Source organism: Neovison vison, chromosome 2 (genome assembly GCF_020171115.1).
Source record: "Neovison vison isolate M4711 chromosome 2, ASM_NN_V1, whole genome shotgun sequence".
NCBI classification, from domain to species: domain Eukaryota; kingdom Metazoa; phylum Chordata; class Mammalia; order Carnivora; family Mustelidae; genus Neogale; species Neogale vison.
This window is the reverse complement of record NC_058092.1, coordinates 41651538-41663804: the sequence shown is the minus strand read 5'-3', so window position 1 is coordinate 41663804 and position 12267 is coordinate 41651538. Positions and strand designations below refer to the sequence as shown.

At 39.8% G+C, this 12267-nt stretch overlaps 2 protein-coding genes across 7 annotated transcripts in view; one reads left to right on the top strand and one right to left on the bottom strand.

Moving 5' to 3' along the window:
• The window catches only part of NRDC (nardilysin convertase), a 115645-nt gene extending 114870 nt beyond the window's left edge, over positions 1-775 (top strand). For both annotated transcript variants that reach the window (XM_044238215.1, XM_044238214.1), the window contains 2 exons: positions 309-398; positions 556-775. In XM_044238215.1, coding sequence (XP_044094150.1) covers positions 309-398; positions 556-753 — 288 coding nt within the window. In that variant the 3' untranslated portion in view covers positions 754-775. The remainder of the gene's footprint in view (positions 1-308; positions 399-555) is intronic.
• A 675-nt stretch (positions 776-1450) lies between these two features.
• The window catches only part of OSBPL9 (oxysterol binding protein like 9), a 173004-nt gene continuing 162187 nt past the window's right edge, over positions 1451-12267 (bottom strand). For all 5 annotated transcript variants that reach the window (XM_044238216.1, XM_044238217.1, XM_044238218.1 and 2 more), the window contains 10 exons: positions 10477-10562; positions 9131-9302; positions 7791-7875; positions 6889-6999; positions 6558-6621; positions 6295-6435; positions 4880-4958; positions 3946-4037; positions 2429-2564; positions 1451-2153 (listed from right to left, as the gene is read on the bottom strand). In XM_044238216.1, the coding sequence (XP_044094151.1) occupies positions 2079-2153; positions 2429-2564; positions 3946-4037; positions 4880-4958; positions 6295-6435; positions 6558-6621; positions 6889-6999; positions 7791-7875; positions 9131-9302; positions 10477-10562 (1041 nt within the window). In that variant the 3' untranslated portion in view covers positions 1451-2078. The remainder of the gene's footprint in view (positions 2154-2428; positions 2565-3945; positions 4038-4879; positions 4959-6294; positions 6436-6557; positions 6622-6888; positions 7000-7790; positions 7876-9130; positions 9303-10476; positions 10563-12267) is intronic.

The window sequence follows — 12267 nt, the reverse complement described above, 5'->3', positions numbered from 1 at the left end:
TGGGTTTTGGCTCCAAGTGTACTACTCAGCTGTAACTATAGCATCTGCTACCCTTTCTTGCTTATTTGCCAGGGTTAACTATTGCTATGAAACACAGAAAGGTGTGTCACAGAAGCTCATTTTCATCCTTCTCTGGAATGTTGAGGGCAAGCTGAAACCTGGAAGAATAAAATGATATGCTCAGGTGCTAAGCAGAACCAAAGAGATCTGCCTAGGGGGCATGTTAGTTTAATAACAACTTTTTCAGAAAATACACTGCTAGTCTTTTACAGCTTTCCTTCTTTCCTGCCTTCCCTTTCCCCTGCAAGATTGAAGCACTGAAGTCATTCTCCAAATCTGACCTAGTCAACTGGTTCAAGGCTCACAGAGGACCAGGAAGTAAAATGCTCAGTGTTCATGTGAGTATAGTAACTGAACTATAGCTCTGTCCTTTCCAGAGCAGTCATTCAGCCCAGTTAACATTCCCTGAGTTTGGGTTGGGACTAGAGATTCTAACAGGTCTTTGCCCCTATCTGGTCAGCATGTTTCTCACCTCAAGTCTTTGGCTTCTTTCAGGTTGTTGGATTTGGGAAGTATGAGCTAGAAGAGGATGGTTCCCCTTCTGGGGAGGATTCAAACTCTTCTTGTGAAGTGATGCAGCTAACCTACCTGCCATCCTCTCCTCTGCTGGTAGACTCTACCATCCCCATTACTGATATCAGGGCTTTCACATCAACACTTAACCTTCTCCCCTACCATAAAATAGTCAAATAAACTGCAGTCTCGTTGGCCTGAAGCATTGTGTATTTAAAAACGTGTTTGTATTTTATGAAATTACACTACTACTAGTGCCACTGAATTTTTTGCACTGCCATCATAGAATTTGATTTATACCTCCTTCTCCCACATTATGACTAACAAACCAAGGGTTACTACTATAGCAGCTGGCAGAGAGAAAGTAGCAGGGTATGCCAAGTGTTACCAAAAAACTTGCAGAAGCAGTTTGAGAAGACCCGGCCTGTCTTGGTTCTCTCAGATGGAGAACCTTGAGGTGCCCTGTCTGATGTTTTAGTGCCTAAATGCTAGGTGCTAATACATGTGTGGGTTTTTTTTTTTTTTTTAATGTATTTTTAAATAAAGATAGTTCTGTAATGCCCTTCAGAATGAGCCATTTGCTGCTGTGGCATTCTTTTTTATTTGTCTCAGTGTGGGGTGGGGATCTAAAACCCTCTTCCTAAACCCTAAGGCAATAAAATATTTTTGGATAAAATGTTGGGAGGCCTATGTGTGCTGTATGAGAATTCAAGGAACTCTGGAGAATAGCATGGTGGGGATAAACAGAGAACACAGAATATAAGGGAGGGTTGAGAAAAGGGATGGACCCTCCATTATTTTAGGAGAGTCCTTGTGTAAAGCTACTTAGCTCCTGGATTCAAGGTTGCCAGATAAAAGAAACACATAAAAAAAAAAATTTTGGAAAAATTACTTTATGAAGCCTTAAGAAGCATTGAGTATAATTAAATATAGTCCACAGTTAGATACAATTTAATAATAGTCCAATTCCAAAACAAAAGTTGTTATAAGTGAGGCCATGAAATTTCCTAACACTTGATTTTAATACATTGCACTAAGTTTCTAAAACAACTCAGAGGAACCAATATTTACAGTAGATGGAATATTTATGAAAAATCTGGCATCAGGTATATATGTATATGTGTGTGTGTGTGTTGTGTGTAGAACCCAAGATTATGTGAACTAGGAACAGATGTGTATCTTAACAGCCATACTAGGTGTGCAAGGGTTAAGATCGAGATTTATAAATGCTTTTTAAAGCATGGGGTTTGGGGAAAAAAGCAGACATCTTGTTTTCAAAACCTGAAGTTTTTCTCAGGACTGAAGTCAAAATTGTAACTGCCACAGAAAAGGAAAAAAGGGAAGCTTTTCTCGCTTTAATTGTTCATCTGCATCATAAAGTCCAGTATCCCTGAGATAGGAACCACTGCAATAAGAAGGGAGTGAATAGGTTCTCCCAAAGGAAGATTGCTGCTTAATTATGCCTATTGCCCTGGTCGTCAGGTGTAAACTTTGCATTTCCCAACCTAATGCTTGGCAGCACCAAGACGTTTCAGTAATGGTTCATCGTAAACCCAACATTCTCCATCTTCATGAAATAACTGTAAAAGAAAGGGGGAGAATTCAGTTATTCACTTGCTTTGTCTGTCTACAAATAATATCAAACTTCTTATTATTTTATGTCTTCTCCCCCTCATTACACTGAAGTGAGTTTCAAGCAGGGACCAGGGCTCACCTTGTTCGTCACTATGCTTATTTAGAAGTGGTACACTACACACTACTTCAGTATTCACTGAAATGAATGAATGACTTACAGCACACGGTACAGGGGGAGTAGCAGCTGGTAGGTTGGGGCAGGCTCCCCAGTCAAGCTTACCCTTGTCTCCCACTGAATTTCCTTCTCCTTCCTTTCCCGAGCTTCTGCTCTTTGTCTTTCTTCAAGTCTATGCTTGGCTTCGGTTGCTGCATCAATGTCTCTGATTTTTAAGTTGAAAGTGACATCCTTCCAAAGGCTAAAGGAAAAGAAGTCAAGGCACGGAGTATTAGATGGACAGAGGAATTAGCAAACTTGAGACTGAAAGACTAGAGCCCCACTCAATTCAGCATAATGCAAGTATAAGTCAAATGGCTTTAAGAGTAGTTCACAGACTGCATTTCCTTAAAGTGGTACCAAGGTACTGGAATAATGGACAGAGAAATAGAAGATTCCACTGCTAGTTTCAAAGGAATAAAATAAAGGATGGGCAGAAAGCTGGATATATGGTACAGAAAACAGAGAAGAAAACAGAACTGAAACTTGGGATTTTACTTCTGGCTGTACCTCTATCTAGCTATGCAACTTTGGGGCTTATCAGCTCACCTCTCTAGGGTGTGAGTTTCCCTTACTGTAAGTCAAAAAGCGTTAGATAAGGGCAAAGACATACCATTTCAGAAAAACTCCCCTGAATAGTGAAATCTGGAGAAACAGTCTGAACAGAGAGAATAAGGATCAAGAGGTGAACGGCAGAGACTTATGGAGGTAGGAGATGTGGTTTCTTCTCAAGGCCTGGAAAATGATTAACTAGGTAACTTTACAACGGAAGACACCTAAGGACCAGAGAAGTGGCCATGCCTAAGATCCCCCTGTGGTGAGGAGCAAAGCACAAATTTCTATAGATGTCCACTTACAAATACGAGCAGGCAGTCCAGCCACGCAGACTGTTAACAAGTTAGAGACAATAGCTGGGTAATGATTTGTAAGATCCTCTTCTTTCACTTAAGAAATGCCCGAATATGCTAAACAAAGAACTTCAGTGTGTGATTCTCATCCCACTGAAAGATCCTGATTTTACTGTGGCAAATGGGAAAGGAAAAAGGTATGTCTGAAACCACTGAAAATCTGAATACCAACTAGATCTTTTGATGATATTAAAGAATTGTTTCTTCCAAGTGTGATATTGTGGCTAGTGGTTTTTAAGTCATTTTAGAGTTTAAATACTCAAATACTAAGGGATGAAATTTTTTTTGAAGTTTTTTGCAACAAAAGACCTTAGGGTATTTGTACACACCTCGATTAAGGGAACCTCACTGCCTTCTCTTATAAACCACAAAGATGGTGGTAAGGCTGCACACAGTGAATATCCATTATATCCCAAGCATTATATATACGATGTGTTTATCTCATTCAGTCCTCACATCAACTGAGGTATCTCCCATTTTAGGAAAGAAGGCAAAGAGAGGCAAGCTGACAGTCATGGTTAAAAAGCTAGTAAGTGGGAGCTCATATAAACCCAGGTATTCAGGATTAGTCTGTGCTCTGTTATGCTCTGCTATCGTGTCTCCAAAACCCAGCCCTGCCTTTGCTTAGCCATTAGCAAGGGCACTGCGACAAGAGCTCTAACAAAGTCCTCTTACCAGCGGGATTCATACTCATTCTGATCTTCCAACTTCCTCACTTTCTTCTTAATTATAGGCAACTTCTTGGTATCTATAAAAACTGCATTTTCCTAGAAAACAAGAGGTAGATGTTTTATTTGTTCAAATTGTTCCAGGAGGAAAAGTCAGCTCTTCCCAGAAGGCTTTAACAGATTTAATAAATCCCACATGGGAATAGTATATGTAGATTTTGAGTTTCATATGCTACCTTCAGCTTAAAATATAGTGGTGTATCTAAGTCTTGGTAGGAGGTCAACAGAGGTTTTTAATGTGGCTATGTGCTACATGCTCAATATTAATCTCTTAGGAAAGTTAGACTCATAAACAACTAATTCTAATGTTAAACACTGAAGTGCTTCTTACATTTCAAATTCTCCAAGTCCAAAATCCAGTTCGTTTGCTTCTCCTGTTAATCCCATACCACCTTCTTCCTACTTTAATTAGGTACTGTTTCCAAGTTTCTTGAAGTCAAGGACTATCTTACTCATTTCTGTATCCGTGGTGTCAGGCAGTAAATACATTTCTTATAAAAAGTCAAGTTGTGTATACAAACACTAATTAGTTTAGCACTTAAAACATACAACCCATTCTAATAAGACAGCTGTCACTTACTGGGTATTTGCTATATGCCAAGCATTATTTTATTTTATACATATATAAAATAACATATTTATATATAAATATTTTATATGTATATTATATATTTAAATATATTTTTTACATATACTGAGTATTCTGAGAGGAAAGGGGAAAATAAAATATATTGCTGGGGAAAAGGTGGGGAATGAAAAGATTTCCTTGAAGAGATGGCGTTAGAGTTGGCCTTGGTGTTTAAATTTCTGGATGAAAAGTGTCTACAATATAGCCTACGATAAGTGTAGAATATAGGAAAATATAGAATATAGGTTCTTACCCCTGTTGCATATTTTGCATACATTACACCATTCCATTCCCCTTCAACTGAGCAAAAAGACTTCTTATCATTTGGAGAACTAAACAGAAAAGGAAACGTTTCTGTTAGTCTTAAGCTGAAAACTATCAAAGTAACTGGTCAGAGCAGAACATGGAAGAGCAACTGTGAAGTCTTGGGTAAAAGCAGCTTAGCAGAACTGGATTTCCCTGAGCCAGCTGGAAGAATGAGGCCCCTAAACAAGATGCTAATGAATGCAACATCCCATGAATAGTGGATAGGAGGTGAGCAAGAGAACCCTGTGCTGGAGGTCCTGGGGCTACAAAGGATGAGGGATGGTCCCTGCTCTCAAGCTGTTCACAGCCTAGTTGTGGAGGCACTGCCACTGAGATTCTGGGTGGTAAAGTGCTATGGTGAGTTTATGTGAACAGTGGCGATCAAGGGCAAAAGTGTTGAAGTTCAGAGAAGGTCTCACTTAATCACTTAAAGATGTAAACCTGGAGACCAGGCTTTTCATCCTGAGGAAGGATCCTGAGCTCAAACGGTCCAAGGTATCCTGAGGTCCTAAGGTCAAACAGTTTGACTTGCTGGTGCTGGTCTGGTTACCTTCAAGGAACATTGAGAAGCAGGCCGACCCATGCCTTTGTTCTGGACATCTGATTTCCACCATCAATTCCAGTGGTGACCTGTGCTGCTCTAGCTCTGCCCATATTCTCTGATTGCAGTAATTTTTTAGATTTTACACTGATCTTTAGGTAAACTTCATTATGTGTTCATGCACCTTCCTGCTCAAGATTTCTTTGGATGCTAATTATGCCATCCCAATTAATTTCCCTGGAAAGCTGGTTAACCAGTCATGTATCTTCTTCCATCTGCAACCCTATTCCTACAGGGCCTCTTAGGGAAGACAAAGTCCTGCAGATTCTTCTCTTCCAGGCAGATTCTGAATCCACCCAACTGACTGTTACCCAGACAGCACAACTATCTTCATTTGACCCTAGATGGAACCAAGCCAAGATGTGATGGTTACTGTTTTTCCCTAGTAAAGGCAAAGAAAAAAGGACTGTGAGGACTTGGGAGACAATGCAGTGGGAATCACAGGGTCTACTATACAGACTGGCCCATGGTCCAATGAGTCAGGAATCTATGATTTGCATTAGCTGGCAATCTAGTAAGACTCCTCTCAGGTTCCGAGGAAGGAAATCCCAACAGTGAATGATTCCTGTTCTAAACTGAGATTTTAGGTCTCCTTCTGATAAGGAATTTCAGGAAGAGACACACAGGATGTGAAACAAGTTTACAAAGACAAAACCACTGAAACAGTTAATTCCTCTTAATAAAAGTTATAGTTCAAGACGAAAAAGAAAAGTATTTCAGAGAAGCAGAAGAGAACAGAAGCAGAAAAACAAAATACCTACAAAATCTCAGCAGTAATTCTGTGCTTCTTGCCCCCATAGAAAGGTTTAGTGTGGAAGACGATATTTGCACTATAGCCAGTTTTGGAACAACTGATGTTGCATTCTCCGCCTAGTTCCACCCAGGGCACTGTGAGGATAGACCTGCAAAACCAAAAGTGCAGGTAAGGCTGCCAGTTCAGAGGACAGAAAAGAGGGTGTGTAGCTTAAGGAACAGCAGGTTCTGCTGCCAGCTGATCAGAGGAAATGGATATAGCTCTACTTGCCTTCCATAACCATTGGGGAATGTGAGAATATAATGTTCATCATAATCTAGACACGAGACACAGCCTGTGAAGAGAAGGGACAGAATCTCTGATGAGCATAAGGCTTTACCGTCTGGATGCTGGATACTCCAGGATACTCCATTCAATTTAGGGAAAAACAATCCTGCACCCTCCCACCCCTGGTCTCCTCCCCCATACACATGCTTATATGCAAACAATGACATCCAGTCTGGCTTTCTTGGTGCCATTTTCCCTCACGGGACAAGGGTCCAGCATATATTACAATAAAATTCTATTAACACTCTAGTCTACCCAATGCTCAGAGACTTACCCTGCCCTATGTTGTGCACCCCAATCGACATCCCAAGGAATTTTGATTTGGTCCAGATATGAGCATTGAATTGTATCTTCTTGTTAAAGCACTCAGCATAAAAGGCTGAAACTGAACAGAAATTGTTTTCAATTAGTGCACTACATAGCTATAGTCCCCTCTCCAACTCAACCTGGAGAAAGAACAGGCTTCATGGGGAAAACCCTGGTGTCCCTCAAAGAACAGCTTCAAATGAGGCCAGGAAGGACGTTAACTGCCTTTTATACTGATTCTCCCAATGCAAGCACAACATAGGACCATTCTGCCAGGAACTTCCCTGAACCATGAGGGAAGCAATCCTGGAGGCTAAAAATCCTCTGGTCAGCAAGCATGTTCTTGCCCCACCGCAAGCTGGGCCCATCCACTATTTCCAGTCTTAACATTGTTGAGCAAGTAAGACATTAAAGATATGCATTCTCTCCACTACATCAAGGACATACTGTGTAGAAACTACATCTCATTTATATAAACCCAAAATTGCTGAGGTCTCTATAGCACAGCTCATTATACGTGTGATTTTAGAAGGATAAGTTAGTTTCCCATATCCCTGCTTTTTACACACAGCTAATCAATGGAACAGAATCTTTGGTACTTACATCAGAAAGAAGAGGAACCAATCTTCATAAGGTTAGGAAGATATAAGGATAAAATGCCATAAAATCCATACTATAGTGAACTCCGCTATGGAACTTTTGTGTTTTTTATTATTTTTTTTTAAAGTAGGTCCATGCCCAACTCTGAGATCAAGAATTGCATGCTCTACCAATGGAGCCACCCAGGTGCCCCAGCTTTGGGGCTTTTAATGACCCTCTTTAGACAAAACAGTTTGAGAATGGATGGTGCAAAGGAGCTCTGTAACTTACTAGGTGGATGATGGGAAACCTGTTCAGCCACAAACGTCACACAGTTTTTGGAAACCCATGGAACTGGTCCTTCTGAAACTAGCTCCTGCAAGTAGATATAACATTTTCTTTTGGCATGGAAACAGAAGTGACACTGTGGATAATCTAACAATTAAGAGTCTCTGCGCCTCCCATGGTGGTTAACTATTCCCTCTTCCACAAGTCCAAGCCACCTTATACGTAACTTTTATTACGGCACTTAATCTCACTACTAGAATTACAGCTTTGTGTCTGTCTCCCTTCACTAGACCTCCCTGACCAACAGTTCCTTGAAGGCAAGTATTAAGTGCCTAACCCAGGGCCAGGCATGGCACAGATGACAGTCACTTATCAGTCTGCCAAATGAGTAAGAACAGACACATTATACTGCCTTGTCTTCAGTAAGGACCACATGTAATGAATCATACAGAAAGGGAGAGATATGGAGAGTTCATGGTTTGCTCAGAGGCTATTACGTGCCAGGCACTATGCGCTAGGGCCTCTCTACATTTGCTTGAGTCTTCCCTTTTCAACATCCTCCTCAAACCAATCTCTAGATGTTGGGGCCCTGAGAACTCAGGTCTGCGTTATCTACTCTTCTCCAGGCATGCTGTCTTACTAGCTAAGTGTACCTGGTTCCAGTACTTTAAATGCCATCTAAATATACTGAAATCTCTAAAAGCCCCATTTTTATCCTAGACTTCTCCCTTAACTCCAGACTCTTAAAAATTCTGACTCCCTACTTGACAACTCCACTTAAATGTATGTGTAACTCACACTTTATATTTCCAATTAGAGTTCTTGATTTTTCCCTCTCCAAATCTAACTTTTTTTCCTTTTTTGTAAATGGCATCAATGAACTGCTGAAGCCCACATGAAGGGTTCATCTGTCACCTTTTACCTCCCCTGGCCACCTGTAAGTACTACCTCCACAATATACCATGAATCAACAATGAATCTTCTGGAATAATGCCAAAACTTCCTCAGCTATAGTCTTGCTTCTATTTTTGCCCCTTTCTGATTTATTTTTCACAAAATCATTACAGTGATTTTTTAAAAACAAAAATGCAATCCTGGTAAGCCACAAAATTACCATTACAGCCCACAAGGTCTTGCATGACATGATCTCTGAATCTCACTTCATGCCACTCCTTTCCTGCTCACTATTATCTGGAGGATGTTGACCCAACAATTCTGTTCCTCTGGGGGTGCTGTGCATCTTTTGATTACTATCTTTACCATTATTATCTGCCCCCAAATAAAATAAAATCTTGAATCAGTATGCAATTCACTATCACTAAAAACATCAGTTCAGAACTCACTGTGTTCTCTTCAGTATCATTTGGCAATGTCCAGTGACACTGAAAGATTTCACCTAAAATGGGATTGTATGGCTTTTTGGCAACCGATCCTTTCCTTCCTGCATGAAAGGCGGAGAGGTACCATTTCACAACCTGAACCATTCGATCTCTGGCATCCTTCTGGTCACTAATGCTGCAAGGCAGAAAGACAAAATTTAATGTCTTGCTTTCTGACAGGACATGAGCTGATGCTGCACTCCTTCACATGGTCCACTATAAGCCAGGGAGAGAGGACCCAGGACCGAGAGTTTTTAAAACTGAGACATAATATACATGATTAAACGCACTAGTCTTAAGTGTCTGGCTTGATGAATCTGATAAATGTATAGTTAATTAACCTGAATGACATAGGTTTAAACTGTGATTCCTCTTACATGTGGATATTTTTTGATAAAGTATTGTAAATATTATTTTTCCTTATGATTTTAATAATATTTTTCCTCTAGTTTACTTCATTGTAAGAATACAACATATAACACATGTAACATACAAAAATATGTTAATACTGTTTGTGTTATCAGCAAGGCTCCCAGTAGGCTACTATTAGTAAAGTTTTGGGGAAGTCAAAGGTACATATTTTTGCCTACATGGGAGGTAAGCACCCCAAAGCCCCACACTGTTTGAGGGTCAACTGTATACCAGTGTTAGCCAATGTGTCCATCCATTGTGAAACCTCAAAGTGATTTCTATCTGGTTCCAGTAAACCATAGTCTAAGGCCAAGGAATGTAATAAGAAAAGATGGATTGTAACACCCTGCTTTAAAGAAAAATGTCCTGCTACCAGTGAAAAGCAATGTGAACTCACCTCCTTGTAAATCAGTGCCACCTTTACTTTCCTTTTGCATACATATCTACTATTACAAGCTAATATTTAGAAGTTATGAGTCAGTCTGTAATCTGGACACTAGACTACCAGCTTTTCAAGGGCAGACACTGACTTTTTTTTTTCCTGGCAAATGCCAGGTGCTTCAGAAAGGTTTGCTAAATTCAGATAACTGAATTTTGTTGGGATGAAGTATAATGAGTGATTACCAATCCCTGGATCAAATATGATCCAGCCTTGGCTTTATAAGTACTGGCTACCTATTAATGGGCTCTCAAGATTTTTTTAGTCTCTAACTTGACTGTTTAACATCACTACCATATAACCTAAGCAAACAGACAGGCATCTGATATAAACAAAGTATTTAATGCCTTTTCCTAGAAATGTCTGAAAGGTAAAAGGAAAAAAAGAATTCATCTATTCTGTACAAAGAGAAAGCTACTGAGTAACATCCTAAAAATTGGAAACTAGAGTGTTCAAATACCTCACAAACAGGTCCGGATGTGCAAAAAAGTCTGCATACATTTCTAAAAGAGATCTTCTTTCAAGAATGAATGTTGGAAGAACTACCTGAAAAACATAAACATTTGATCCTTGAGGATCAAATTCCACTACAGATAAACAGATTGCTGAATTGTTTTAGAAAACACAAAAACAAAACCCCCCAAACCCCAAAATTCCATTCCAATCACGGTATACCCACCATGTACTGCCCAGGCATGCTTCCGATACCCACTTCCCAAACTATTCTGATTCAGAGATGCCCATTAACCTGCCCAACAGATGGGAAATGAAGAACAGATTTTGAACATTCAGATGTCCCTTTCTTCGTGCAATCTCCCTAAAGCTCCTGAATCAGAGTAACAATGACAAATGACACTCAGTAGCTACCCTCTGATGCCTGCACACATTATGTTCCTTTACAACAATCCTGTTCTGAAGAAACTATTATCCCTATTTTACAGTCAAGAAAAATGAAGCTCAAAGAAAATGAGAAATTTTTTCACTGCTCTGTACTGATGTGAATTCTGTACTGAATCTCTGCACTTTCTAATGCTGCTTCTCTGTGATCATTAGTTGTATTAGGCAATTTACCTACTTATGCAACTGTCTTCTCAAATAAACGATCTCCTAGAATGTGAGGACTACACTTACACATGCATTCATAACTACTATTATACAGCAAGAGATTTTTAAATGAGCACTAAAGGAATCAATAAGAGAATAAAGATGGGAATCCATCTGAACTCTCTTCCTACCATGGGGCTGACCCCAGGAAGAAAAATGTTGAGGGCCTAGGAATGTGGCAGAGGAGAAAAAAACCAGTAAACTGGAATATGGAAAGAATGAATGAGAAAGATTAGGAACAACCAATTAAAAAGAGAAGTATTTCACTAGGAAATGAAAGAACAGTTTTTGAAATGTCTATCAGATTATAAATTATTCATTACGGAGCACCACAGTCAACAAAAATTTCCTTAAATTTAGTAATTACTGTGCATCTACTATATTCAAGATCCTGTGTTAAATGTTGTGGACAAGGCAAAGGTAAGGATGAGAGAATACCATCATCAAATTTTAGGTGGAATACTGGGGCACCTGGGTGGCTCGGTCGGTTAAGTACCTAACCCTTGGTTTCGGCTCAGGTCATGATCTCAGAGTCGTGGGATCAAGCCCTGCAGCAGGTTCCATGCTCAGCACAGAGTCTGCATCAGATTCTTCCCCCTTCCCTCCCTTTCTATCGTCCCCCCACTCAGTATATGCACATACCCTCTCTGAAGAAATAAATCTTTAAAAAAAAAAAATTTAGACGGATTGTGACAAATATACAAGAGATGTTCAGTGTCCTGAAAGTTCAGGAGAGGGAAAGATCATGTTCTGCTGGGGTACCAGAATGAAGGCAGAGCTGGGAAATAATCCACTGAGGTGGCACTGGAGAAAAGCCTTAGATAAGAGTATGGCTATAACAGAGGAGAAAACAGAAGAACAAGACATGGACATGGGAGGGGGAGAAAAAAAGGCAGAGAAAGGAAATACTGCATCAAAAACTAATGATGTACTTATACAGAGAATGACCAGTGGACCACTGTGGCTGGGTATATAAAGACTACCTAAGAGACTGATCCAAGGAACACAGTTTAGAAAAGGACATTGTGGCTCTAACATTTAGAATGTTTATAATAAGACTCCAGAGTTTACATTTTAAGTAAACGGTTTCCTATGTATGTTTCCTTCCTATGTATGTTCATAATCTAATGTGGTTAGACTGGTAGGT